This window comes from Betta splendens, chromosome 5 (assembly GCF_900634795.4).
Source record: "Betta splendens chromosome 5, fBetSpl5.4, whole genome shotgun sequence".
Classification (NCBI taxonomy): domain Eukaryota; kingdom Metazoa; phylum Chordata; class Actinopteri; order Anabantiformes; family Osphronemidae; genus Betta; species Betta splendens.
This window is the reverse complement of record NC_040885.2, coordinates 13247812-13274333: the sequence shown is the minus strand read 5'-3', so window position 1 is coordinate 13274333 and position 26522 is coordinate 13247812. Positions and strand designations below refer to the sequence as shown.

At 43.3% G+C, this 26522-nt stretch overlaps 4 protein-coding genes across 7 annotated transcripts; 2 read left to right on the top strand and 2 right to left on the bottom strand.

The window, feature by feature from the left end:
• Positions 1-2535: 2535 nt before the first annotated feature.
• Positions 2536-5096, top strand: si:ch211-222l21.1 (prothymosin alpha). Its single transcript, XM_029151247.3, has 5 exons — positions 2536-2734; positions 3320-3388; positions 3789-3858; positions 4046-4128; positions 4213-5096. Exons 1-5 carry the CDS (start codon positions 2684-2686, stop codon positions 4282-4284), a joined length of 345 nt encoding a protein of 114 aa, XP_029007080.1. The 5' UTR covers positions 2536-2683; the 3' UTR covers positions 4285-5096.
• Positions 5097-5397: 301 nt separating this feature from the next.
• Positions 5398-11240, bottom strand: slc45a1 (solute carrier family 45 member 1). Of its 2 annotated transcripts, XM_029151246.2 has the most exons (10): positions 11087-11240; positions 10046-10489; positions 9864-9956; positions 9526-9750; positions 8558-9447; positions 8319-8472; positions 8057-8233; positions 7765-7970; positions 7381-7606; positions 5398-6092 (listed from the first exon to the last, which is right to left on the bottom strand). In XM_029151246.2, the coding sequence occupies exons 2-10, from the start codon at positions 10464-10466 to the stop codon at positions 6064-6066; spliced, it is 2421 nt and encodes an 806-aa protein (XP_029007079.1). In that variant the 5' UTR covers positions 10467-10489; positions 11087-11240; the 3' UTR covers positions 5398-6063. The 2 variants fall into 2 exon arrangements, with proteins under 2 accessions (XP_029007079.1, XP_029007078.1); XM_029151245.2 differs by having other exon boundaries at positions 5398-7606.
• A 1053-nt stretch (positions 11241-12293) lies between these two features.
• prxl2b (peroxiredoxin like 2B) lies at positions 12294-16420 on the top strand. Of its 2 annotated transcripts, none has more exons than XM_055509122.1 (7): positions 12294-12482; positions 12847-12976; positions 13333-13384; positions 13665-13728; positions 13810-13885; positions 14235-14353; positions 16094-16420. In XM_055509122.1, the coding sequence occupies exons 1-7, from the start codon at positions 12420-12422 to the stop codon at positions 16118-16120; spliced, it is 531 nt and encodes a 176-aa protein (XP_055365097.1). In that variant the 5' UTR covers positions 12294-12419; the 3' UTR covers positions 16121-16420. The 2 variants fall into 2 exon arrangements, with proteins under 2 accessions (XP_055365097.1, XP_029006994.1); XM_029151161.3 differs by having other exon boundaries at positions 12297-12482; positions 12847-13051.
• A 264-nt stretch (positions 16421-16684) lies between these two features.
• Positions 16685-26360, bottom strand: mmel1 (membrane metallo-endopeptidase-like 1). 2 transcript variants are annotated; one of them, XM_029151159.2, is made up of 23 exons: positions 26204-26360; positions 25844-25888; positions 25481-25540; positions 25202-25363; positions 25025-25105; positions 24439-24534; positions 23800-23918; positions 23537-23602; positions 23332-23466; positions 22968-23057; positions 22671-22807; positions 22497-22590; positions 22291-22419; positions 22112-22210; positions 21952-22035; positions 21770-21873; positions 21502-21560; positions 21251-21370; positions 20807-20940; positions 20607-20672; positions 20429-20524; positions 19877-19953; positions 16685-19355 (listed from the first exon to the last, which is right to left on the bottom strand). In XM_029151159.2, exons 1-23 carry the CDS (start codon positions 26358-26360, stop codon positions 19256-19258), a joined length of 2310 nt encoding a protein of 769 aa, XP_029006992.1. In that variant the 3' UTR covers positions 16685-19255. The 2 variants fall into 2 exon arrangements, with proteins under 2 accessions (XP_029006992.1, XP_055365096.1); XM_055509121.1 differs by lacking the exon at positions 25844-25888 and having other exon boundaries at positions 26162-26360.
• Positions 26361-26522: the final 162 nt, after the last annotated feature.

The window sequence follows — 26522 nt, the reverse complement described above, 5'->3', positions numbered from 1 at the left end:
TACTTGCTGCCACAGTCACATTGACTAATTTTACCTGTAGGATGAACAGGCTGCACATAGAAAGTCTTGTTTTTACTTGTAACACATGGAAACATGTTGAGTTCGGCAAATAAGAAAAAAAAGACAGGAAATGTTCTCACAAACACTCCCCCTTTCTTTGATTGCTCCCATTTTCCAGTTACAGAAAAAGAGTGAGTAATGCCTTGTGCTGTGTTTTAGGCTGTCCCATCGTTCTTCTCATGGATTTACCATTTCTGCACACACTGAGGCCATTACTCAGTGTGGATGTCTGTTTTAGTGCCTGTAGTCTCCACATGGTGTTTAATTCCCAAATAAGAAAGGTAACACTTTATGTAATGCCAACTCAGCCTCGTCTGCAGCTGCAGCAACATGGAGGCTCCTCACTGCTGCTCGCAATAATTGTTGAACACACTGCCGCTTAAATATAATCACCTAAATATTTGTTCAGTGGTGGTAAATGAAATTTGAAACAGCAATATTTTGTGAAATATTATTAATTATGAGGGGAAATTGTAAAACAACAATGTGAGTGAAGTGAAAAAACATCATTATATGAAGAGGAAAATAAATCTCCCAGGCTGAGAGTGGTACACTGACACAACTCTTTGATCTCTGCATGTAATTACAGTCTTTATAATTATATTTCAGCTTAAATGTGAGAGGAATGACTAAAAAGGGCCCAGAGGGTTCGTCAGAATCAGTGGCTTGAATTCTGGCGTGGGGAAGATAAGTGAGACAGTGTAGGATTAGGTTCCAGGCAGCACTAAAATTAGAGGATGAAGAAATACTTGTGTCAAGATATTCTGCTTGGGTGTGTTGGGACATGTTCAGGATACAAACCCTAGTAAGAATTCTAGAAAGAGTTCCAAACCAGTCTAAAAGGATATCGATACCATCTGTGGAACATGAATGAATATAGTTTATATACTAAATTTAAACAAATTGAAATTCTACTGTTTCTCTAAAAACTTTCTGATAACTTGTGTGATTAAACTGTGTGTGACTGGAAACAATGACAGGCGGGGCAATAAAGATTGCTCGAGGAATTTAATTGTAGGTCAGGGCAGCAAGGCAATATGATTCTACCTGTGATTTTAAAAAAAAACATGCCTGCTTTCTGACAGTGAGGCAGTGACCAGAGGCAGCCTTAAATTACAGCGCCCGGGGCTCACAGAGCTGTGTGTTACCACTTCCTTTGGTTAAACAGTTGGATGAGTGACTGCAAGGACGGCAAAGTTTACCTTAGAACTTGAGAAGGAGAAGACAAATTGCATGTTTGGTATATGAGACACTAATGTGTTTTAATAAGCAGTGTATCTAAAAATAATTACTTAATATAAATGGATGAAACATTTAACTCAGCCCTGAAATATGAATATTTTAAAGAAAACTGGTCTTATTTATGCTGTATCTATGGGGTTATGCCCATCAGTTGCATTGCACTTTCATGAAACACAAGTAGACACATTAGCAAGTATTGATTGTGTCCATCATGGACTTTCTTCTGAGCAAGTGTGGATTAGAAATGTTACATCTATTATGTGCAATGTAGGCTTCACAGCCTATATACTCCATCTGAGCTTCTGAATAGTTTAGGACATGTGTACTTTTATCAGTACTATACAGTACTTTTGCGGGTGACACCTATTTTAAGCGTATGGTTGTAAACTAATTTGAGCTGTAAATGTCTATAGGTAGACAAGGACGCTTATTGTACCACACCACACCCCACTATTGACTCTGATACACTCATAAATCACGGTTATCTGTTTTTTATCTATGTGATTCCTGAACTGCAATTCCCTTGAACATGCTAGTAATACTAGACAGTAGCACTGGCGTTAATTCACAAACTAAAGCCAAACTAGTGTTATGAATATTTTTCTTAAATTTGTCAGAAAGAAATTCAAAATCTAAGGCTGTACAGGCGGTCTGTCTTAGAACTGTAAATTCCTTGATGCGATGTGCATCATTAAAAAACGTGTTGCATTGCCTTTGGTGTTGAAAAGGTGACAGTGTAGTGAGCAGGAACACATTTCTTTACAACAGTTAAATGTGGAAAGGAGGAGTGGCCACGGGGGGTTCACGTCGTCACATCATGTTAGTCGTTTTTGCTTGTAATTTGATACTCTGTGTCTGCAGAGAATGAGCGCTAAAACAAAGAATCCCCGTCTGTGGGATTAAGAATGTAAACTTTTCCAAGCAGTGAATGAAAACTATTAGTGCGTCCCCATGGGTCCCAATAGGGTAATGTAGTTTTGACAATCTTACATATATTGTTTAAAATTTGGGGTAAATGATTCAACGCAAAGTGGTAGTTGACAGAAAGAAAGAAAGAACTCAGCTATCATAAGGCAGCGCTTTAAACCGACTGACCAATCAGCGACGAGGCACTCGGTAGGCGGGAAGTCGAGACAACATTGACAAGACACTCATCCAATCAACAGCTCCTGTTGTAGGCTTTGTCCAATCGTGTGTGGGATCGATTCGCTGTAACCAACGAGAGAAGGTTTTCAACGAGGTCGGGAGAAAAGCGGAGACGGGCAGACATCATTTCTCTCTTGGCGTCTTTGGACTATCCGCACGACGGAGGAGAGCCATCAATTGCAAAAACCTTTTCTATCAGGAATATAAATATCTAAATAAATAAACCATATTCGCTATGGCCGACACAGCTGTTGAAACGACCGCAACTGCCGAGGTTACCGCAAAGGTGCGTTTCATTCAGTTTTTGTGTTTCGCGTTAAAAGATTTGGGAACTTTTCTAAGTTGCTCTGTGGTTTGTTTTAACAATGGGCTCAGCTAGCGCGAGGACAGTAGCCTCGGCTCGCGCGTCGGCAGAAGCGCGCGTTACCGATAACGTTACTTCGTGCGAGTTGAAACAGTGATTGTGGGAAATGTGTTTTTCCATAAATGACTGCTGCCGTGAAACGGTGCTTGTCGACAGCGACACACAGTTATTTTGTCTCCTTCACGATTTAGTTTACGCGGAAAGCAAAACCCGCGTGTGATAAATGGAAATGTGTGATCTGGTCCGCTCCTAATGGCTTGTTGAGCAGACAAAGCGGTGGAAGCGGCTGGTGGAGCTGCTGCTGTGGGCGGGAAGCCACAGTAACGCTAGCGTTACATTACGCGCTGCTGGGGGTTTCAAACGTGGTCTCCATTAAATGTCACTTATTTCAGGTTTGCTAACCGACGTTTTAATCAGCTGCACGTGGCGAGAACGTCCAGCACGTCGGAAAAAAAACGGTTCCCATTTCCTATTTTGTCTCATTGATAATCTGCTTTTATTTTGTAGGAGCTGAAAGAGAAGAAAGAAGTGGAGGAGGAGAAGACCGACAGCGGGGACGCACCTGCCAATGGCACAGTGAGTTGGAGACGAGGGACCAGCCTCATGGCCTTTTGTCTTAGCGCCCTTCACCATGCAGGTGTCGCTGCGCCCGCCTCCCCCTTCTGTTCAGCTGCTCCTCCACACTGCGCTTTGTTTGGGTTGTGAAACGGCACAGATGTTAGCTAGCAGGGCTTTGGACGTCTCCTAGTCTGAGGTTTCTCACAGCTTGTTAGCTAATCCTCTAGGGAGGTAACGAGCACTAAACACATGCCTTTCTTAAGGGTTCCCAAAGTAGCATGTTACTAAACCATAGGAGGATTATTTGTAATATGTCTGGATGTCATTTTATTGTCTTTAAGTAATGTCCATAACCCAGTAAATTGGCTCACATGATAAAACCCTGGCTTAGACTAACATTATTTTCCCCTTCCTTTAGAACGGTGCTGATCATACTGACAAAGTGGAAGAACCTGCAGAGGAGGAGGAGGAGCACAAGAATGGAGATGGTAAATTAATTTATGGCACTTTGTCTTCAGAAAGCAGTCATGTTTAAAAAGTTGTCACCTGGTCTTGACACTGCACATATTCTCGTCACTGTGTGGCCATTACTCTAAAATCACATTCGGTAGTAAATATTGTAATTTGATTGAATGTAGAGAGTGGGTTTTCTAAACTGATGAGCTGTCCTTACAGAGAAGGCAGAGGAGGCGCCCCCTGCTGAGGAGACTGATGCACAGCCGGTGAAGCGTGCAGCTGAGGAGGAGGAGGAAGAGGAGGTTGGTATACCATTTAATCACTCATTCATCATGTGTGTCGACTAATCTGAATCATTGCTAATGTGAAATATTTTCTCTCTTTAGGAAAATGTGGAGACAAAAAAGCAGAAGACAGAGGAAAATGGAGATTCAAAAGAGGCAGAAGTGGAGGCTTAGGTCTCTACCCTGCTACATGTTTGCAGCACTGTCTAACCAGCCTGGTCAACATCATGTTATAGAGCTTGTGCTTTTCTGTATCTTAGAGAGAGATTTCTTTTTGTTTGCTCCCATGTTACATTGCACTGGAGTCCTGAAACATAGTGGCCCTGCATCCTTTTTTTATGAAATGTTATTTATTGGTCTTCAAAATGAGCTTTGTTTTCTACTTGTACAAATTGGGCCACACCATGAGATCAGTTTTTCATTTCTTAAGGTTTTATATCAGTATGTTAGAAGCACAACCTCTATCTCAGTGCTGACCAGATGATTCATACATACAGGCAGCTGCTCACCTCTAAGGCTCATGTTGACCTCTCAGATTCACTTAAAGGACCAAAGATAAGTTTTAAGCAGGGGCTAATGGACAGTTGTTAGCATTATTAGTTGAGGCAATTTTTTGTGTTGAGCTGCTACTTAATCCTTGGCTTAGCTGCCCTGTTAACATAACAGATGGTTCAAATGAATAAAGGGGATATGTCTTGCGCCTCCATGATAAGATTGCTTGACCCTGTTTTCTGGAGGCAGGATTTTGCAATGTTAATTAACCCCTCTTAAATCTTAAGGCTTTGGTCATTTGTTCTGTATGCATTCCACGCAAGTTTGTACCATTTATACTTTGTTTTTCTTGAGTTTTAAATAAGTTTTATGTTATGGCTGGGTAGCCCAGTTTTGTGTCTAAGACTGCCTTTTTCAAAACCAGAATGACATTCGGTTACGTCAGCCACTGCTTTGTATATTCTGATTAACAAATAAATTGTCTTTTTACTTAAGCGTATCGATGTTGTGTGTATTTTACCTGTTTCTAGATTATTGGTGCTCTTTAAAACCATGGGTGTATATTCTGATGATGTCACTCGACCCAGATTCATAACATGGAAAAGGGTTGGCTTAGATGCTGGAAGGAACAGGAATAATCACACTTGGTAATGGAAAAGGATGCAGACTATCAATGTATTACTGTTTTGTGTCCGGGCTCCCCCATGTGGTGGATGTTAAGATTGCAGGTCATTGCTAAAGCTGAATAAAGATAGACTAGTACTTTGGAATAAAACAATAAATGACACAAAAGTCCAAAGTGGAAAACTGTTTTACTTTGAACTGAACCCTGAATAAAAGAAACACCGCTAATATTGAACAAGAAGTGGTATAACACAAAGTGTTGTTTTTTTTCTCAAGCTGCAACAGCATGATCCACACAAGTACTGTTTCCTGGGAAACATTAGCATGGCATGCATCCACTGAGTCCAGGCTTCAATAGTAGGCAATTCTTGACATTCTGCTGAGGCAGCAATTGTGACTGGCACCACAGTTTTGGTACTAGTCAATGAAGCATCACGAGAAAAGACCAAAAATTCGTTATATTAATGTTTACATTATGTTAAAGCCCTGAAATCAGGCGTAGCGCCTGTGCTGAGGCTGGCAAACAGGAGTACAACAAAAATTGTATGAATCAAATGGCTTTGTTGTAGGATGGAGGAATAAAAAGAATGAAGTTTGATGCTTCCTATGGAAACTGGCTAACAAACGTAACACCACTATATCAAGGTTATGGGCCGAGCGTGGTGGAGCAGAAGCCTAATACTTGACGCATGCGCCCTAATGGTGACACTTAGCACTTGCTTGCCGGCTCTATGAACCCCCCACAGTCGTTCTTTCCACAGATGTCCACAGGATTACCCATAGTTCACATGAGTCTTCTGTTCTTCTGTTATGTTCGGGTTTCCACAGAATGCTGATTCACAGCCCAGTTTCAACTTCTCCTCTTCCTGATAATGACAAGAATCACTGTCATTATTACAACGGCAGGAGCAGGACTGTCCATGGCTTAGTGAGGGCCCGGATAGAATTTACCACCAGTACACATTTCTCTGTGTTTCTTGAGTGTGTGTGTGTGTGTGTGTGTGTGTGTGTGTATGTGTGTGTGTGTGTGTGTGTGTGTGTGTGTGTGTGTGTGTGTGTGTGTGTGTGTGTGTGTGTGTGTGCGTGCGTGCGTGTGTGTGTGTGTGTTGTGGGTCGTATTTGTCGTGCGTCTGTCGAAATTTAGTCGGTCAACATACTCATACTATTTAGTTAGTTTTATAATTCGTAGAGAGCAAGTCTGATAATGCTCACAGTGACTAGATTATGTGGAATTGTTGTTTTTATTGGCTTATTAAAATGTGGACATTGTGAAGCCCCTAAAGACTGTCAGTGTGATTAAACACTGTTCAGCTTCACATGATTATTAAATATGTGTTTGCTAAATTATGCAATTAAGTGATGTTGAATTAATTAGTAAGAATTAATGAGTGAGTATGAGTGGTCACTGGCAGCACATTTGTTGGAGTCAGAAACGGACCCTGCCTGAGGTGTGATGCTAAAATGCTAACTCAGAGAAACAGGCAGGTAGACATCTCCTTGGCCGCATGACCGAAACAAAACTGTAACACAGGGCTTTGGGAGATTACATCGCAGCTCATGCAGACGCTAGGCAACTGATAAAAGGAAGAAAAAGAAGGGAAAGCTATGGTTAGCCTGCACACGGTGATCAACATTTCTAAACACCAACAAGCAAGAAAAGATGATGTAAGATTATACAGCAAAGAATCAGACAGAGGAACAGCTTGTCTATAATCAAAGAGGCCACTCATGTTCTCTCTCACACACACAAATCAACAAGACCCACACTCACATTCAAAAAGGTCACGCATTCATTTGCAAAGTTAGGGGAAGAAATGCATGGGCACACACACTGTATGAACACACTGGTCATTTAAACGCAAATTAGAGCAGTGGCCAATGTCCGTCTGTCTGCCTAGCTCTGAGAAGAGCAGTGCTGATTAGTGTAAAACCATATATGCTGTGGGCTGTACAGTGTGTGGCAGCGTGTACAGTGTGTTTGTCCTAACAGTGACGTGAAGGTCAACACACTCAGACACTAAGCCACAGAGTGAGAGCGTGTGTCGCCGGCTCTGCGTGTGTGTGTGTGCGCGTGTGTGTGAGAGGTAAATTAAATTAAGAGGCTTCTCTAGATGTGCACCAATAGTGGCTGGGTCTCACTATCGGGGGGCTCACCCTCGGGGGGGGGCAGCTGGTACACCACGCAGAGGGAGGAGTACAGGCAGCCCACGAATGACATCAGGCTGGCAAAGTACATGACTCCCTGGGCCCCACCCACCAGTGAGGTCAGAGGTCCCATAGCCACAGAGACCAGAATCTGAGCCAGGAAATACTGGCAGCTGAGCAGGGAGATGTCCACCCCCATCCCTCGTCTGGTCCCTTCCTCCGACGAGCCACAAAACTGAAAGCAGCAGAAATAGATTAATGAAATCGCTCATGAAGACAGGAACGTAAAGCTACAGGATACAGTCGATTCCCTAACTTCCATTAAAGAATAAGTTGCCACATACTGCACATTTGTTAACAATGACTGAGCGTAGAGTGCATCTAGAGACTGACCTGAGGGCTCTGGTAGTATTCACACAGCAGAGAGTAAGGCAGCGTGCATAGAGAGGAGAAGAGCACCCCGTAGGTGACGCACAGGGAAAGAACCACGTAGAGGTTGGTGGATAGCGTTGCGAGGCCTGTGCCCAAACCAAATGCCAAGTAGGCAAAAAAATAGAGAGTGCGAAGAGAGAAACGCTCCTCCAGTTTCTCCAGTATGGCTGAAGAAGAGAAGAAGACAAGCAGACGGTGAGGTGGGAAGAAGACAAATTACTGCAGCTGTGAGGCCATTATGACGGTGTCCTACCTGAGTAGAAAGCAGCACTGAATGCATAGATGCACATGCCCCAGCATCCCATGCTAACGCCAGCATTGTATCGTTGGTAGGCGTCGGAGTCATGGGGCGCTTTGGGGTCTCCTTCAAACACAACCTCCCCCATAAAGTCAGTGTAAAAGAGCAGCATGCCTTCAAATGACAGCCAGCCTGCAACACAGTGGGAACCAGTCAGGCTTTGCTAGCTGAAGGTGTTAGCAGAATTGGTTTGTTTCAATAAAATCAGTTTTCTCACCCAAAAAATGATTAGTGCATAAGCTCCGCAGGGAGGGAGGCATCCTGTAGATGGCTATACACAGCAGCTTCATTGACATTTGGGATTCTCCCGTCTCCGCGTTCTCGCTGAGGTCGCTCTCGTAGCGCACCCCGTTCAGCAAAATGTTCGCAACCTTTATCAGACAAGAACCACATCGTTTAAAAAAAACGCTGCGATGGCGCCCGACAAAGTGACTCCTTGAATAAACCGTGCCTGACCTGCTGGCTGAAGGTCACAGTCCTTCTGCGTCCATTCTCGAGTCCAACGATCTGGGTCGCCGCGGGCTCCTCCATCAACGCGAGGCTCTGGGGCCGCTTCAGGATGCCAGCGGTGGACCCCCGATGTGACCCGGCAGCAGGCTGAGCTCCAGCTGCAGCCTGAGATGATCCATGAGTGCGTGCGTCTCCCTCATGCTGGGCCACGTCTGCGTGCAGAGCACCCCCAGCTGGCTGAGGAGCCACGTCGGGCTGATCCTGTCCAGCAGAATGGCTTCCTGCCTCCTGCGTGGCCTCGTCGGGATGAGGAGAGTCCCCTGGAGGCAGTGGCACTGTGGTGGAGCCGGCGTCCAGGGCCTGTGGCGTCTGCTGACCTGTGTAGCAGTCTATAAGCACTCTGTCTATGTACGAGGTCCCTAAAGATGAGGCAAACTCGTTAATGCCTGTGAGAGAACTGTCCCTGCTTATAAAGCTGCCATATTTTGGAGTGAGAGGACTCAGGGGCGATATGGGACTCGTCAGGCCAACACAGAGGCGTGCGTTGGCACTGCAGGAATGGGCCAGAGCTTCAGAATTACATGGGTGAGACTTGTAATTGTAAAGACTTTCCTCATCTTCCTCCTCCAGTCCGAATGCTGATCCTGGGGGAACGGGGGGAGACGGAGGTAGTGGGAGGCTGGGGCTCTTCAGGTGGCTTTTGCTGGCGTTTTTGTTTGGCTGGCCTTTTGGCAGGGTCCGTTCTGGGATGCTCATGAGAGTCATGGCTGTGGCGATCACCAGAGTGACACTTGTAAACAGGTATATGACTCGCAGTTGACCTCCCATCGACCTTCCGAACTGTGTCTGGTCCCAGTTGATGCCCCCAACAATGTAGCCAAAACCACCTCCAAGTCCTGTAATGAAACATATGGCTGCAGTTCTAGAAATCAAACAGTACAGTGCATTTGTAACAGTGTGAAGTGTTTTCCCACCTGCCAGCAAAGCATGAATGTTCAACCCCCTGTCCTGATCCTCTGGGCTGCACACATCCATCATATAGGCATGGCTCGGGTTGTCGGCTGAATCAGCGCTGAAGTCCATCAGAACGACGCCGCACACTGTCAGGACAATTCCCCACTTGTGATTGGACGTCGTGTCAGCCAGTACTCCTCCGATGTCCCGTCCATTCAGCACCAGGGTCAGGCCGATCAAAGCCCCTTGAGGAAATCAGAAGAAGTGAGCATAAGAAAAGAAAGTTGAAAGAAGCATTTTGTTTGTTCAGCATATTTGGTTTACTGTTTCTACGTTGCCACCACTTGTTAACTCTTACCAATAGCCAAAGCGAAAATGAAAGGCCTTCTTCTCCCAAACCGGGATGTACAACGGTCACTCCACGCTCCTATGAGGGGCTGAACAAGGAAGCCTTCAAAATAAAGGCATACGAAAGAGTTAGGAACACTTATCATTGGCAAGAACAGTGCGGGTTGTTATCAGCGGACTCCCCTCGCTCACCCAGAATCGGGCTAATGAACCACACCAAGCTGTAGAACTGATCCGGCAGCCCCATCTGGAGGAGCACAGGAGTCACATAAGCCGTCTCCATGGCGTAGCTGAACTCGATACCAAAGAGGATGCAGCCGTTGAAGAGGAGTTCTTGAAAGGTGCGTCTGGGAGGAAGCTCGCTGAAGTCCAGCTGGTCCAGGGGACAGGGGGTGTTGGGGGGTGGAGGAGGTGAAGGTCGTATCAGCTTCTGGCGCTTTGGCTGTCTCTGGAAGTTGTTTGCGCGGTGACTGAGGTGCCGGGTGGTGGATGTCGGGAAGCTGGCGGTTTTGGGGAGCGAGCTCCTCCAGATTCCTTCCTGAGCCGTGGACGACCTGCCTCCGGGACTGGCCAAGAGGGGGTCGCTGGGGGTGCCCATGCCCGGAGATGACATCTTTCTCAAGCCAGCTTACACTGCTGCACAAGGGCGATAAACACGACCAACTTAAGCTTTAGGCAGAATCAAAAGTTGTCATGGCTCGATTTGTCACGTTAGAGGCAAGTCAGGATCCCCGAATGCAGCCTGGAGACAGTGGCTGTAACTTAGTGCTGCTAATGGCTATGTAGTGCTGCCGAGAGGACACTGCAGTGATCAGCAGACAGCCGGGGTGGCTCAGTCATAAAGGCAACCAATGCGCATGTTAGGGTTGTGCGCAAAGCCCATGTGCTCGGCGTGGAAGACTACAGCAGTGTAGTATGCGGCAGCGCTCGCATGAAGCCCGTTTCCTTTTGAATTTTTCATGGAGGAAGCTCATATCGGACACAATGGAGCCGCCGGCGCCTGTAACAACTGTCAGCGATTACAACGTTAACGCATCGTCATTGCTCAAATGTAAATCAAATATTTGACCGGGATCGATCCCGGGTTGATGCACCGCTTTGTCCGCAAACGATGCCGGACGAATTCCTCGACTTGACATTCGCCTCTGAAGGTGACGACCAAGCAGTCGACCTCACACCGAGACGCGGACGGCGAGCAACGTGAAATGCGAACGTTACGGATAATTAGCTCACCGGTGCGGCGCGTCATTTATCGCAGCATCGCGTGCGGGTCCACAGAGCGATCCTCGTGGTTCGGAAAAGACGCAGGCTGGATTACAGGAGTCATGATTGTTTTTGGTGTTTCCTTTGATGCAGTCATTCCCCCCCCCGCTCTCTCCTCTGTCCCTGCTCCTTCCCCCTCTTCTCCCCCTCCCTCACCCCCCTCTTCGCCTTTTCCTCCTGGTCTCTCCCGTGACGCCACGCCCCTCTCTGCAACATCAGCACCGCGGACGGTCCCCGCTGCAAAAGGCGCATCCGCCTGTACGCGTCGTGTCCTAAATACTCGGTGGACGTCTGCTCAGCGTTGTTCGACAGTGGAATTAACGACGTACTTGTACTCGTTAACTACAGCTAATTTGCGCTAATTTGCGTTTATCTGAATTTGATGATTTTAAGGTGAAATGGGGTTCCCAATAAACTACAACACCCCTACCATCACTCAATACATAGCAGTCGCTATGATTGTACATGCCATTAAACACACTGTCAGTGCATACATTGTCTCCTATCGTTGCCTGTCTTCCTATCTATCAGTTCCTGTCACCTGATGCCTTTAGTTCATTCCCTTTCACTGTCTCACTGCACAGTCCAGCTTCCCCCCCCCCCCCCCCCCCCTCCCCCTCACATGTGCCTCTTTTTTTCCTCCATAAACTTTCTGACCCATTTGTACATTTATTGTACATAGTCTCATTGTTTGTGGATCTTTAATTTTTTTGCCTGGTACCTTTGCCTGGAACCATTTGTTTGAGACTTACTTATGCAGCCTCTGACAAATGTTTCTCTATTATGTCAAACGAGCTCAGTGAACGATGACAGAAAACAAAGAACAAGCCATAAATTCCAGAACCTTTGAACACACTTATAAATGCCTTATGCAACCTGCTTATGAAAACTGTTTTTTTCTCAGTCACAACTGTCACAACTGTCACAACTGTGTTAAATATATTGCACTAATATGTGAGATGAGGCGAAAGGTAAAAGAAAAAAATGAAAAAGCGAACAAAAGGCACAGTTTACAAAACCAACAACTACATGGTTTGCTTTAAACACTATTCACGTACTCACGTGGTAAAGGTTGTTCTAACCAAGCTCCGCCCTGCCTACGTGATACGCGCGCTCTGATTGGTCGATTGTCCGGCGCCAGCAGAATGTGATTGGATGAAACCGTGTAGTGGGCTTTTCCGGATGCAGTTGTTTTGCAACTGTTCATCTTCCAGTCATTCCTGCACTTACATATCGTGATAAATAGCGTGACTCTCCTTTACGTTTGTTCACCCGTTGCCAGGTTGGAGTCCAGTCGTTGCAAATGGCAAACGTCGACCTTGCTCGAGTGGGAAAGAACGTGGTAAAGAGCGCGGACAGTGGGGAGGTAGGTCAAACGTACAGCTGTGAATAGTTCTAATGTTTTCATATGTAACACACGTTGTAGCTGCAACATTCCAACTACTAGTAGTAGTAGTTGTAGTAGAAACAATAGTAGTAGAAACTAGAAAAACTAAACAATGTTGCTAGAAGCTAGAAGTTAATAAAGCAAATATCTTTACATCTAACATGTAATTATAGAAGTGATTTTAATTACGTTTACTATGTTTAAAATCATGTTTTATTGCAGAAACCCATTTGATGAGTATTTATTGTCCTAAAATAAAAAAAGGGATGGTTCATAATATTATCTCCACTTTCCTGGACAATTGTTGCCTTTAAACCAACTGTTTTCCTGTTTTGTGTTTCAGTGTGTGGAGCTCCAGTCTCTGTGGCAGGATCAGCCTGTGGTCTTGTTTTTCCTGCGCCGGTTCGGTTGTCAGATTTGTCGGTGGACGGCATCAGAGATCAGCAAACTGGAGCCGAACCTGAGAGCCGCTGGTATAGCACTCGTGGGCATCGGACCTGAGGAAGTTGGACTGAAGGAGTTCAAGGAAGGAGGGTTTTTTAAAGGATGTTGGTAGTATTTTCTAGTTTTATAAAAATAATGTTGTTATTCAGTTTTTTTGTCTAAAGTGAAAAATAGCCTCAGCTTATAGCTATCAGTTTCAGTTTATGGTGTCACCAAAACAAAAACAGAAAAAAAATGAGTTATGCGATACCACATACAAGTGTGTTTTTTTTCATTCTTTATTTGTGCTGCAACATCCATTTTAAATAGATTAATCTAGCTGTCAACTGCTTATTCCTTTGTACAATAGCATATGAATAACCATTATTTGTTGTTGTTTTCGTAGCTATATATGTGGATGAAAAAAAGAAATGCTACAAGGATTTGGGCTTCAAGAGGTGCGAACATATTTGTCCCTGCCTGTTTCTCATGTTTGACAGTTTTGTTGCACAGTGTGTTTTTCCAGTTATCAGACCTAACTCCACATTTTGTTGTTGCTGCTAGTTAACATTTATGCATTGAAAGTAAGAAGAAAAAAATTCTTTTTGTGGCCATTTTCGGTTCATGGACAAGTTGAAAGCCAGAGCCTCAAATCAGTAAATACATATGGATCAAACATAAATTTGCAACAGCAGTAATTCTGTATCAGATTTTGAAATGCCTGTTCTTCAAACTCAGGTACACAGCCTTAAGCGTGGTGCCTGCTGCGCTGGGGAAGAAAGTTCGAGATGGAGCTGCAAAGGTAAATGTGTGTTGTCTGTCCTGTGGCTGCTTTCCTACTGGCAGACTGACTTGTCTGACTGTTTGTTTCTGCCGCCTTTAGGCCAGCGCTGAAGGAATACAAGGAAATTTCTCAGGAGATTTGCTTCAGAGTGGAGGCATGCTCATTGTGGCTAAAGGTATAGTAGAAATACTAGGGAAAATTGGACTGTAGTGAGGCTTTGTCTTAGCTCTAAGTAAATGGCAAAGGCAGTTAATAGTTTATACCACTTTCTGGTCATATAGGTGCAGTCTTTGCGTTTGTCCTCTAGAGGGCAGTGTTGCACCGCGTCAGCGCTGGACGTTTCTGTAGCGCTCTGTTTAGATTTAAAGTGAATATCAGACTGTATTTAGTGCTGATCTGACCTCTGTACTATTATTACTTATATCTCTCAGCTTGAGAGTTCACTGAAGCAAATTCATGATGTTTTTAATCTATTTTTAAGTAAGTTTTTCGTAATGATATTTACTATTTCTGACTCTGCAAAGGTGGAGAAAAGGTCCTACTGCATTTCATCCAGGACTCACCTGGAGATATTGTACCTCTGGAAGATATTAGCAGCGCTTTGAGTATCTCAGCCAACGTCGAAGCAGGACAGAAACCAGTGGTGAGAGATGTTATTCCTACGTTCCCATTTCAGCCTCTAATTTAATTGCTTTTTATTTATTGCTACGTTTTTTTGTTGTTTTTTTTTTTAACTGTCTAGAGTTATCGCTCTGTCATACGTTTTTCAGCAGACTGTTTTACGTCAGTGGTGACACGTGCATCGGTGTATCCTCTTCACACATAATTTCATGCATATTACTGAATCTTTATGGTCTGTCAGTGTCTGTGCCACAGGCTCTGACAACGTTTTAAACTGTATGATCTCATTCGTTATCTAAATGTACTTAAAAACTGGCAGATTTAATTACAATTTTAAAAGTGAGTAAATATTTTTTTTTCTTTAGCATTACACAGCTCAAATTCATACTAGACAAATTAATCGTGTAATAAAAAATGCCAATTACTTATGTAAGGAAACAATTTTCACATTTGCCTATTATTATTTTTGTGACATAGATGTCAGGATTTACTATATACTATGTACAAACAGTAGAATGGTGTCGTCAGATCAAAACTGTCAGTATTTCTAGATGAAACCATAACTTTAAATACGCGTAATTTTGTTCTGTACCAAACTTTAGAAAAATATTGAATTTTATAGTTATAATTCCTCATGTCCAGATCTGTGGGCGCTTTGTCCTGTGATCATCAGGGCATTTCGCATATCCAAAACATGGAGCACATGGTTTTTAACAGCCTTGCCCCCGGCTATTAGTTCTCAGACCATGCCAGAGCTATTGCAGCATTTTCAATAAGAATCACTGTGGTTTGTTCGGCGACCAAGTGACCATCGTCTCTGCAACTCAGGAACAGAATAGATTTATTGTAGTGCAGAAGGATCAGAATGTGGCAGTAAACAGCATGGGTCACAAGCTGCTAATGACGTGGTTGAGTGGAAGTCACTCTAAAAAGTTACAGCCTTGTTTACAGAGGGATGTCTGATCTTCTCTGTTAGGATGGAGTGGTGTATTCCTGCTCAAATATTATGGGCATATTTTCACAGAATATTCTCACAAAATGATTTATTTGTCAATTTCAGTACTGTGATACCGATTAGAGGACAAGGAAAAAATTGGTGTCATAATAAAGCTGCTAAAAATGTAGACCATGTTTTTTTAAAAATTTGGTTTGGTAATTAGTTGAACATGTATAGCAGCATGTTTAACCTACACTATTTCACCTTAAAAATTGTCATCTTTGTAGTCCTTGAAAAATTGACCTTATTCATGTTCATTATGTAGACAAATAATTAAATGGTAACTCTTAGTAACATGGTAACATTTGATGAAGGTTACTGACAGCTGCAGACAACATCATTAATCCACAAACTAAGGAATTGTGTTGTTTTTTTTGTTTTTTAATTTTAGTTGCAAGATAAAGTATTTAGTTTGTTGATTAGTGTTAACTTTTGGTCAACTTCAGATTCATTTTGGCTGACCTGTGCTTTGGGCGAGTAAATAAGTTTGTCATAAGTGGTAAACTGGCTTCAGAATGCATTCAGACCCACTTATTAATAACTGAAACCCCAATTTGTGACAATTTTAACTGATTGGACACAGTTTAAAAAAACTGTAGAAGGAAAAAAAACAAACCAGTCTACTGTGACTTCAAGGAAGTCACAGTAGACCTCTATGATAGGATTGACTCCAGCATTATAAAAGTACTGCTCAGCAGCAGACATCCTGAAAACATGTAGTTCTTGTTCACAGTTTAATTTAAACTTGTACACTCTGTCTTTCAGTGCAATGATGATGTTTGTACACGATGAAGACAGACCCAAACGACTCTGGAAAAACATGATGAAAATTTAATAAATGGAAAGGGATATAAAACTACAGCAACAATTCTAATTACTTTTAATCTATATGTTTTTTGTTATGTTTTCTACACTGACTCAGATCTAATCTTGGACTTTTCATTGCAATACATATTTCTAATTTAACATCTAACATACCTTGTGTTCCTATACCTATCAAACTGGTTTTATATATACATTTTTTCATATATTATGCTCCATTTACCAAACTTTATTTAATGCTTCAAATGTTAATAAAAGTTTAAACTTGAACAGCAGTTCTTTTTTATTGGTTGAGAAGCGGTCTGCCCAAAATGTAAAGAATAACGTTGTTCCATGTATTCATCGTAATGAATATACATAGTGCAAGGATGTTCTTTGTGGAAGCATTTCAAAATGCTTCCACATGATTATCAACTATCAGGTGCAACATTGAAAGCCTATGTAATAAACTTGTGATGTGATTGGAAATAAAAAAAACAGATGTAGATGTCAACCTGTCACAATTTACTCTGTACTAAAACAAGACAGAGATACTCATATGCATTAGGTTTATTTGCAATTGGCTAGGTTTAGTAGAACTATATAAAATAAAAATTGCACGTTTAAAAAAAATAACAGTTGAGACAGTCACTTTAATGGCAATAATTACAGATCTGAGTCACAAAAATAGCAGTTAGTCTAGATAATTACATAGCAGCAGGAACATTCATAAAACATCTGAATTCCTCTGAAGCAACAATGGTATCCCATAGATATTCATGTAGATAAATAAAGTCCTCTCATGGATATACACATGAAACGTTCATAGCAAGAAACAAGTTTGTACTTGGCTGGTTGTTTTAAAACGACACAATTTCACCATGTGAGCAAACATGAAGCTAATACTAAGGTAAGAAACGTACGCCTGATTTCAGTGTGTGAACAATATGTTATAAAACATCAATATCTACATTACCACATCTCATATTACCAAGCATTTGACATTATTTAGTCATATTTAATCTAAAAAAGAAAATCTGATAAAACTTATTTTAGATTAAACCTCCAGCGTTGCTTTAAGTAAAAGAATCACAAATCCCATCAATATGCTCTGATTTAAAGGAATCCAACATTTTAGGAAAATACACTTCACTACAGGAGTGAGATGTTAGACTGAGATGTTTACTGCTAAAGGCTCATTAGCTTAGCTTAGCACGACATCTAACATCTGGTGAACACTTTGAATATGACAATTTACTGATCCCAGATAGGAAATTGTCCAACTGTTGAACCTTTTTTTAAAGTTTGATTTGGTTCATGTAAATATTGCACAGGTTTTGTTTTAGGGTTAGCAAAACAGTAAACTAGTTTTGCTACAGGTTGAAAGAGCTAGGCAGTTTGTTTCCGGCCCTTGTGCTACTGTAAGCTAGGCTGACCAATGCTTGGATACTCACTATCGCAACATCAATTCATTCCACACGTCTCCTCCAGAAAAGTGAAGAGGCAGATTTTTCTAAAATGTTGACCTTTGGCCTTAGATTTGTGTGTTCTCCAAAACAGTATTTGTCATTAAAACAAACGGACTGAGAATACAAAGCTTTAATATACACATTCAATTCAGCGGCCTCTGTTGAGACCTAACAGTTGGCTTCAGTTTGCCAAGGCATCCTGAATATGACCAGCAAGCAAACATTCAAATGCAGCTCTGTGTTGTTTTTGTTCTGTTCTGAGTCGCGCTCTGCTTTGATTCTCCTGCCATTACCTGCTAATAAAGGTAGACAATAACAGTCCTGGGTCTGGCTGTCTCTTTAATGACAAGCCTCGTACTTCAACATGTCTGTCTGCAGGCACTCGGTTCAGCCGCAGCAGTCAGCGCGCTTCCACGAACCCAACTTCATCCTTTCATCTTACGCGACGCTGATCAGTGTGAGATCAGAAGTTGAGCCACTTCATCTGCTGTCGGTCTGTGCGTGAGTGTGTTCTTTCACTTCCCCTTTAGGACGTAATTGGCTACGTCCAAAGGCTAAAACTCTGATGCTCGTACGTGTGTGGTGAAAGAAAAGAGCTGTTCTATGACAAATCCGCTGTCTTCTTTTTGGGGGGGGGGGTTAAATGCAAGCTTACACATGTCATACAAGATGACAAAAGGTGTGTCATCCAACAAGCGCCACGTTGGGATTCCGGTAAAATAAAGTGGGATGTGCAAAAGCAGAAAGAAAGAAGGTCGAGAGCTTCAAACACATGACTGCACCCAATCTCAGCTAATTAAAGCCAATGTGATAATAATGCCGGAAACCAACATTTGTTTTTGTCATTATTACAACACTCAGCCTCCAACGGGTTGTTCTCTCTTACTAAGAAATAGCATACACTCTTTCTATAGTGAGCAGGAACAAAAGTAAAACTGCAACAGCAAAAGGTGCTAAAGCTCTTTTTAAATGTCAAATGTTTATCCACTCTGTACAAATGCTGAAAGCTGCAGCTCTCACAGAATGTTAATTTAAGGTTAAAGCTGCAAAGATTTAACAGTCTTAAAGTCTTTAGGTAATTTGTTTAATGTAACAGTGAATGACCAAACTCTCAGAGTGTGACTAATTCCACCATAGCTTTACTTCTGCAAAGCCCAGAGCTTATATTTATTTAACACACACACACGCATACACACTTTAGTCAAGAGTTACGATTACTTCCCTATTGTTCCATCTGAAATGGCACAATGTTAGAAACTTAGCAGAAGAAAGACACCAGTGCAGCTTGGTTCCAAGTGGATAAACTACAATGATCTTCACAAGAGATTTTTTAAGCATTCATTTAGGAAAGACTGGGAAAGTGTCATAAGCTTTAACATCTTATCAAGGTTGTGTTTTCTACATGGCCTTTTCATTAATGCCTCTCATTCATCTTTTGTGTTGTGGGACACTGTACTGTTGTCTCCGGACGAAAAGGGTCACTAATGTTTTTTTGCAAAGTTGAGAATACACTGAAGCAAATATGTTTTCTGTCATTACTCTCCACCAGATAAACCACAGTTAGTTGTAAGGTTTATGTGTCTGTGGGTTAAAAAGTATGTTGTGTTCTTATCATATGTTCTGCCTATTATAAGAAATGAATACCTCGCACTTAAAACTACCAGACTCGGCATTTCAGCTCAGGGTTCATTGGACTGCCCTTTTGGCACTGGAAAGCTTCTGAGAACGCTTCGAAATTCTGGAGCGATCCAAGCACCCTGAAGACAAAGCAAAACAAAGCATTAAAGGTGATGAACGCTGAGGTTTGTTATGAGTAGAGAACCATGGCCATGTTAAATATGACCTACATCCAGCTGAGACTGGCCGAGACTGGGGAAAAACCAAAAAGAAAATAAACGTGGGCATGAATATGTACAATTAGTGAGTCTTAATCACGAATAACCATACAGGTGAACTATAAAGAAAATACATGTCTGCCTGCATCCGTGGGTGACAAATGGCAGCAAAACCTAAATTTCAGGCACGCAAGTGGACGTTTAAAAGTCAAAGCAGTCATTAATAAATGTGGGCTTGACCCATCAATCTACACCTGTGGATTTGTGTTGATTCTTAGGTTTGATCTATTTAGGACGATGCAAGTAGAGGATCGGTCGTGAAGAGAGTCCGGCTGGTAAAGTATCCTTTGTTTGTGTGTTTTAAACCTGTGATTTTAAGCCATAGAGTAATTAGCAGTATTAGGACTGATCATAAAGGGAAAGCCATAATAAAGCTGTATTACCTGTATTCTAAAGGACTGTGAGAGTCAGTCTTGATGGACTGGCTGGCATATTCAGGCCGATAAGCACCACACCACACCTTAAAGAAAAAAAGACCTGAGTCAGCTGTTTACCACCCCAGTAGCATTCAGTAGATGCCGTCTGTTATATATTGAATTCATTTATAAACATACATTTACAGCATTTACATTTCACCCCATAACTATCGATAAGTTTGAGTTATTTCCATGTATGGATTCATGCGTGTTACGTTTTTTTAAACTCTATAGTAGGGACTGATTTGTTTTGTTCACCATTTCGACGTGTGGAGCAGTGGTGGCTCGCGCATGGGCTCATTATAGGTGTTTAAATAGTTTTCCTGCCGATTTCTGCTTATTTTTGGTCTACTTTACTTTGGCAGCTCCTCTCGCTCCCTGTGTGTGTAGCTAAACACTGTTATGTTCTAGAATTGCTTCAGTGTCTCACTTACTGACCTGTGCCCTTTGCCGCTATGTTGACAACTTTTGGCTGACGGATCAATTAATCCAAAAACAACACACCGTCTCCTTACATACCTGGGCAAAGTTGAGAAAGAAAAGCTGCTTGTGATCCATATCTAGACCGGGTAAACGAGGCTCCTCACCCTCCATCTCCACCCACTTCAGATACGCCTGTAAACATACCCACACAAAGTCAAAAACAAATTTCATGTCATTATTGCCTAAATAGCAACGTGTAATGTCAGTGTCCAACCTTGTACGCTTGACGAACTCCTCCATTGTCTGCGATGTTTTCTCCCAAAGTGCTGATGCCACTGACCTTCAGTCAGATTGAAACAACATTATCACGCAGCAACATGAAAACAGTCATTCTGCTGGTCACTTAATAAATGGTTTACATAGTCACTGATTACAGCTGAGACAAAACATCTTATGTCATTCACGGGTGCTTACGTTTTGTCCTCCTGCTAGCTTCCAGTTGAAGTTGCCGTACTGTTGCACCATGCACTGGGACTGGTCCTTAAAATGCTCCGCAGAGTAATTACTCCACCAGTTAAGCATGTTGCCATCTTTGTCAAAATTACGCCCTGTAAGAAAAGCATCTGTTACTATTTATGTTACAATCACCACTCATTTACTCACTTGACACTGTTTGAAGTCAACCTGAACCAATCTAAATCAATCCAATACAGCATTTTTGCTATTTACTTTTGACACGTTACAACCACCATTAATAAATGCATCCATTATGACTCAGCAAACACTGTAGAATCTAAAAACTGAGGAATTAAAACATTGTAAAAATAATTTATTTTTTAAAGAGTTTAAAAGATTTAAGAAATGTCATGATAATTGTAATATGAATTGTGTTTTCCCAAAACATCTATGATAATTCACCGTTATCATCGAATCCATGTGTGATCTCATGTCCAATAACCATTCCTATTCCACCAAAGTTAAGAGCCTGGTGCTGATGTTTACTGAAGAAAGGTGGCTGTAAGATCCCTGCAGGAAACACTGAGCAGAGACAAACACCAGGAATGAAAACACATCACTTGCCGACAACAACACTTAACAGATTTCCAGTGAGAAGACATAGCGTTTTACCAGTCAAACCGCCTTTAGTTGGTCTCCTGTAAAGCTCTTACCTATCTGGTTTCTGTTGGGGGAGTAGAAGGCATTTACCACAGCAGCACCGATGATCCACCTGAGTGGGGATTGAGAAATACACTGAAACGGAGACTAAAAATAGCGCTGATCGTTTCATAAAGAAGTGCACAGTTCACGGAGCATTTCTTTAGCCCTTAATGTCCAATGTTCTTTACAACGGAAGAAAAAAGAAAACAAGCGAGTACAAAAACATGTTGACGGCCTAAGTACAGGAGGAGCTCGGCATTTTATGAACAAGCAGCTTACAAGTCCGGATCCACGGGTTCTCTGAGCTTCTTCAGACTCTTGTGTGCTTCAGACTTCAGGTTCTCGAGGATGTTCTCAAAGTAGTGCTCCTCACTGAAGTTCAGCTGGAAAGAGAACCGGCACAAATCACTCTTGGAGCCGTCAGGTGTTGGCAGTGTGGGACAGACTCCGTCTCTACTCACGTGAGCGTATTCCTGGTCAAGTTTCTGGTTGTTTTCTTGCAGAATATGGTCGGGATAACCGATATGCTCCTTGATTGCCATGGCCTACGAGAAGCACACAGCAGCATGTAAGTACACTAGGAAGACACCGTTCCTGTCTCGGCTTGGTGGCAAACGATACCTTCTCTCTCGCTTTCTCTTTGGAGGGCGAGTCCATCCAGCTCAACTCCTCCAGGGTTTCGACGTACGCTTTCTGGATCTTACTGATGAGGTCGCTGACCTGCAAGCACGTGGCCCGAATACAAAGATTGGACCTTTGGATTTGATTCAGACATCGACGAGTCGGTGTAACTGACTCACCATCCGTTTACTTTCCCCAGCAAAGGTCTCCCGCACGTACAGCGCTCCGATGGCGTTCTCCATGCTGCTCTGAACGTAGCGGACGCACTCTCTCCACCAGGCGTCCTCCACAGTGGTCCCATAGAGAGTCTGTCCACACACATGCTCACGCTTACATATTGCTTGTGACCATGCTTAAGCTGCCATGTGACATGGTGCCACCGTACCTTCCTGTAACGAGCTCTGGCATCTTTGAAACGGCGGCTCAAGCTGTTAACTCTGTCAATGATGAGCTGCCAGACGAGGTAGTTCTGCACCGCCCTGCAACAACCAACCCTGTCTGTTACACTGGTGCTAGGAAGTCAGAACTGAATCTACTGTATGAGGCCTCTCGGACAGACCGGACACTGTGTCTGGAGAGGACATCGTTCATCTTCTCTAGGTAGGGAGAACTGTACACCACCACCTCTTCCTCCAGTTGAACATCAATGGAAACGCTCGACAACACGCCTTGGATGAATCGGGTCCAATTAAAACCCTGGAAACAAGAAGCAGGAAACCGAGTCCTATTTTTTTGCGAGTGATTATCTAAACAAGTGTTCATGTGTTACACCACACTACTGCTTCGCTTCATTACCCTACAACTTGCCAATAGCACCTTGAATTACTGTGTAGAGGAGTTGTAGAGCGACTCTTACATTCAGACTGAATGTGTTCTGCAGTTCACCAAGTGTCATCTTGTTGTAGAGAACGGTGACGTCTTGGCGCTCCTCTGCTGGCGATGTCGCCTGTTCACAAAGGACAATGCTGTCTATAAATTGATGCTTGGTTATATGCTCACATTTTGCTCATATTTCATCAGCAAAGTCCCATTAGTCAAGCTCCAGCAGGCACAAATAAAATGGCTAGAGGCTTGACTGATCTCCTAGGCTCCCACTAAATGTAGCCAGCATCTCCCATTTACTGGAAGCGCAGGAGAGATGCTCATATTTCAACTTGTCCCTATTAATTTTTTTTTGCGCTCTTCCCACAATTCCATATTCTGCTGCGGCTTGAACTCACGTTGGCGATGTCTGTCTCCAGTTCTAGGACTTGCATCATTTCCTCCCACACGTGGTCGTCGTCCTGAGTCAGGTTCCTGTCCTCCCGAGTTATCTTTGCGACGGAAACCATGAAATGCAGGTAGGCCTCTCGAACCTGCGGACGAATTTCATCAGCCTTGATTTTGCTGTTGAGTATTTAAGTAGGTGTTTGAATGGACCCTCACCTTTTTGTAATTTCCGTCATTGAAGTAATAATCTCTTGATGGCATCCCAAGTCCCGGTTGGTCGATCTAACCAGGAAGTAAGAATAACATCATGTGATTTTTTTCAGTTTTTGGAGTGTTTTAACAGGCTAAATAAACTATAGTCGCAGCTGGCAATAGTTATTATACTTCAAGTTGTCAACAAATTCCATAAAAAGACAAATAAACAACTATTAACTAAAAAAAGTCATTTACAGGAATATAAAAACATCAAGTGAGCTCACATAAATGATATGGCGCCGTGAGTCCCGGTCATCTGTCCACACATACATGTCTAACAGAACCTTCTTGTGGAATCGAGCAGTCAGCGTGGCCAGCGTGTCCTCCAGGCTCCATACTTCCTCTGCAAAAGCATAAGGAAGCACAAGCGCACTAAAAGAAATATTCAATGCACCAGCCTGCAAAAGTCTCCAGTCTCCGTCCGTCCCCGCTGCCTTTTAACCGGGCGCTCTGTGTGAATCTGCGTCCGCAGACAGCTTGTTGAATTCTGTTAGAGCCACCGTCCGTGATTACATTTAATTGCAGTGGCAGGAGCCAGGAGCTTGGGGAAGAGCGGTGTAGACTATTTAAAGCATCCTTCTCAGGCCCGATTGAGGAGCTGCTTCTCGGCCCACTCATCACGCTCCCAAACTCCACACCTGACTGCTCAGCTGAAGAGCCTCGGTCGGCCTCTTGATCTCACCAACGAAGCTCATACTCAGCAATTCACTGAGCACAAATATAGACGCGGCCTCTGCGTGAGCACATGTATTCGAGTAGGACCGCGAGCGCTTGTTTGTGTGGATGTGCCGCATGCACGTTTGCCTGTTTGTGCCGTACAGACCATAGACATCAATCAGAGAGTGGTTCGGAGGGATTTCTACCTTTTGTGGTGTTCCAGTCATCTGATGCCACAGGCCAATCTCCAATGTCGGCAATGAGCGTCAGGAGGGGGAGCGAATCACGCTGCTCTATGAGGCCTGCAGGCAAAATAGCAGAATGTATTCATGTAAGACTATACAAAACCCACTGAGATTAAAATCTGACCTGTGCTCGTTATAGGTGCCTAAAAATCTAATTCAGATTTATCTCTTGCTGAATCTAGGGTTAGGGTTAACTACCTAATTTAGTCTGAGTGCAGGCTGCTGGGAGGGATTGTTAAGTCATTAGATGTTGTTGGGCACATCTTTGTGTAGCTTTAGTCTGCGTCATCTTATTTACAGCCAACACTGTCACTGAAGCTATAAAACTGTCTGACGAACAAACACTTCATCCAGGTCAGGGTTGTTTTAATTATTAAAAAGATCACGGGTTGTTATGTGCTACTCAAGTTTTGCTGGTATCAGTTTGCATTGTGTTGTATTAAACCTGTCAAATTGTTACATTTAATTTAACATAATATCTGACTGTGAAACATTGCCTAAAGTAAATTTTTTTTGTTCAGGGGAGAGGTTTAAAGCAGTCCTTTACTCTCATTCATGCAGGAGCTGTACAGGACTTTCGCCTTCCTGATGGCGTCCCTGTCCTGGTCCGTTTCTGTCTCAAGAACACCTGCACAAACAAAACAGGAGCAAACGTTTCCGCTCAGAGTGAAACCCACGCGTGGCTCTGAACGCTGCCCACTGACCCATGAGCCTGACATCTGACCTTTGAGGACAATCTCCAGCTTGTCCCTCAGAATGTCGAAGACGCTGTGACGTGAGCTGGTCTCGGGGATGACGTGGCGCTCCAACCAGCCCCCGCAGGCAAACTGGTAGAAGTTCTCACAGGGCTTCACGGACTCATCCATGTTCTGCAGCAGCCGGGCCGCTTCAGCAGAGACACAGAGACACGGCGTGGTCAAAAGCCATGTGTGGGTTCGAAGACGTTGACTTTGTTTGCAGAGTGACTCAGCGGGGACGCATGAAGGAAAACAGTTGCTCTCACCTGCAGTAACACAGTCTGCAGTTGTGCACACATCGATGACGCTGGAGCGAAACAGCTGGTCTGGAAAAAGTCAGTGTCAACACTCATGAGAGGGAACGCAGACGCTTTGATCATTTACAGCGCAGCTGAGACAAGCGGCGTATTGTTGTGTGCAGCCCAGTCTAAGCAGCCTGGTTCTACGGCCTGTGTGTGGCCGGCAGTGTCGATGTCAGCAGTGACTCGGGTCTTTCGCTTTTGTGTGGCACTGCTGATCAGGCAGAAAAGGGAATTACAGTATTATGGGGCAGGCCGGGCTGTAGCGCAGGCCAACACACTAGCACCACAGGGTATCAAGTGTTCAGTTTAGCAGATTAACAGACTCACCTTCAGCGGCGGAGCTCCGCGGCACGCTCGGCTCGTTGGACTGCTCTGAGTTACAGCGACACATTTTAGTATTAGTATTGAATTATTACCTTTATAGCCTATAAAAAGTCAGTTAGAGACAGTGAAACACCTTCTTAAGGAGCATTGTTGTTGGGTTTGCAAGCTACTATTATAATAAAGGTCAGGTCAGTGTGAGTGCGTAGTGTTGCTTTGGTATATTAATAGCATTTTGGTCACTAACTTTAACTTTTAATGTATTTCTGAAATCTTATCTTCATTGACATTCCTATGGTCATAAAGAGTACAGACTCAGCAGACCCTCATTCCTTCCATCTGGATGATTCCAAAGTGAGCTATTACCTTTCACAACTGACGTGTAGAGGACCACCAGCCCCGCCAAGGCACAGCTGACCAACAGCAGCAGCACCGAAAGGCCAATTTCTGCAACAGTCCAACGATGCTTTCCAGGTTTAGTTGATTTCTCCATGATGTCCATTTGACTTTCGGATTTGCCCATATTCCTCCCGACTGCCGGCTCTGTGGGAAAGACAGGAGTGTGGGATGGTCGAGGCAGAGCTACCAGTGTGTGTGTGTGTGTGTGTGTGTGTGTGTGTGTGTGTGTGTGTGTGTGTGTGTGTGTGTGTGTGTGTGTGTGTGGGCTGTGCAGTGATCCATCTGT

Excerpts from the sequence above, each read along its gene's own strand:
- slc45a1 (XM_029151245.2), bottom strand. The coding sequence starts at position 10,466 with ATGTCATCTCCGGGCATGGGCACCCCCAGCGACCCCCTCTTGGCCAGT. Across the intron at positions 9,448-9,525 it reads CATTCATGCTTTGCTGGCAG|GACTTGGAGGTGGTTTTGGC; the intron begins GTGGGAAAACAC and ends GTTTCATTACAG. Across the intron at positions 8,473-8,557 it reads CTGTGACCTTCAGCCAGCAG|GTTGCGAACATTTTGCTGAA; the intron begins GTCAGGCACGGT and ends TGTCTGATAAAG.
- mmel1 (XM_029151159.2), bottom strand. The coding sequence starts at position 26,360 with ATGGGCAAATCCGAAAGTCAAATGGACATCATGGAGAAATCAACTAAA. Across the intron at positions 22,591-22,670 it reads CTCTCCAGACACAGTGTCCG|GGCGGTGCAGAACTACCTCG; the intron begins GTCTGTCCGAGA and ends TGGTTGTTGCAG. Across the intron at positions 20,941-21,250 it reads ACATGGATTCGATGATAACG|GGCGTAATTTTGACAAAGAT; the intron begins GTGAATTATCAT and ends CTTTTCTTACAG.
- si:ch211-222l21.1 (XM_029151247.3), top strand. The coding sequence starts at position 2,684 with ATGGCCGACACAGCTGTTGAAACGACCGCAACTGCCGAGGTTACCGCA. Across the intron at positions 3,389-3,788 it reads ACGCACCTGCCAATGGCACA|AACGGTGCTGATCATACTGA; the intron begins GTGAGTTGGAGA and ends CCCTTCCTTTAG. Across the intron at positions 3,859-4,045 it reads GGAGCACAAGAATGGAGATG|AGAAGGCAGAGGAGGCGCCC; the intron begins GTAAATTAATTT and ends CTGTCCTTACAG.
- prxl2b (XM_029151161.3), top strand. The coding sequence starts at position 12,420 with ATGGCAAACGTCGACCTTGCTCGAGTGGGAAAGAACGTGGTAAAGAGC. Across the intron at positions 13,385-13,664 it reads AAGGATTTGGGCTTCAAGAG|GTACACAGCCTTAAGCGTGG; the intron begins GTGCGAACATAT and ends CTTCAAACTCAG. Across the intron at positions 13,729-13,809 it reads TTCGAGATGGAGCTGCAAAG|GCCAGCGCTGAAGGAATACA; the intron begins GTAAATGTGTGT and ends TGCCGCCTTTAG.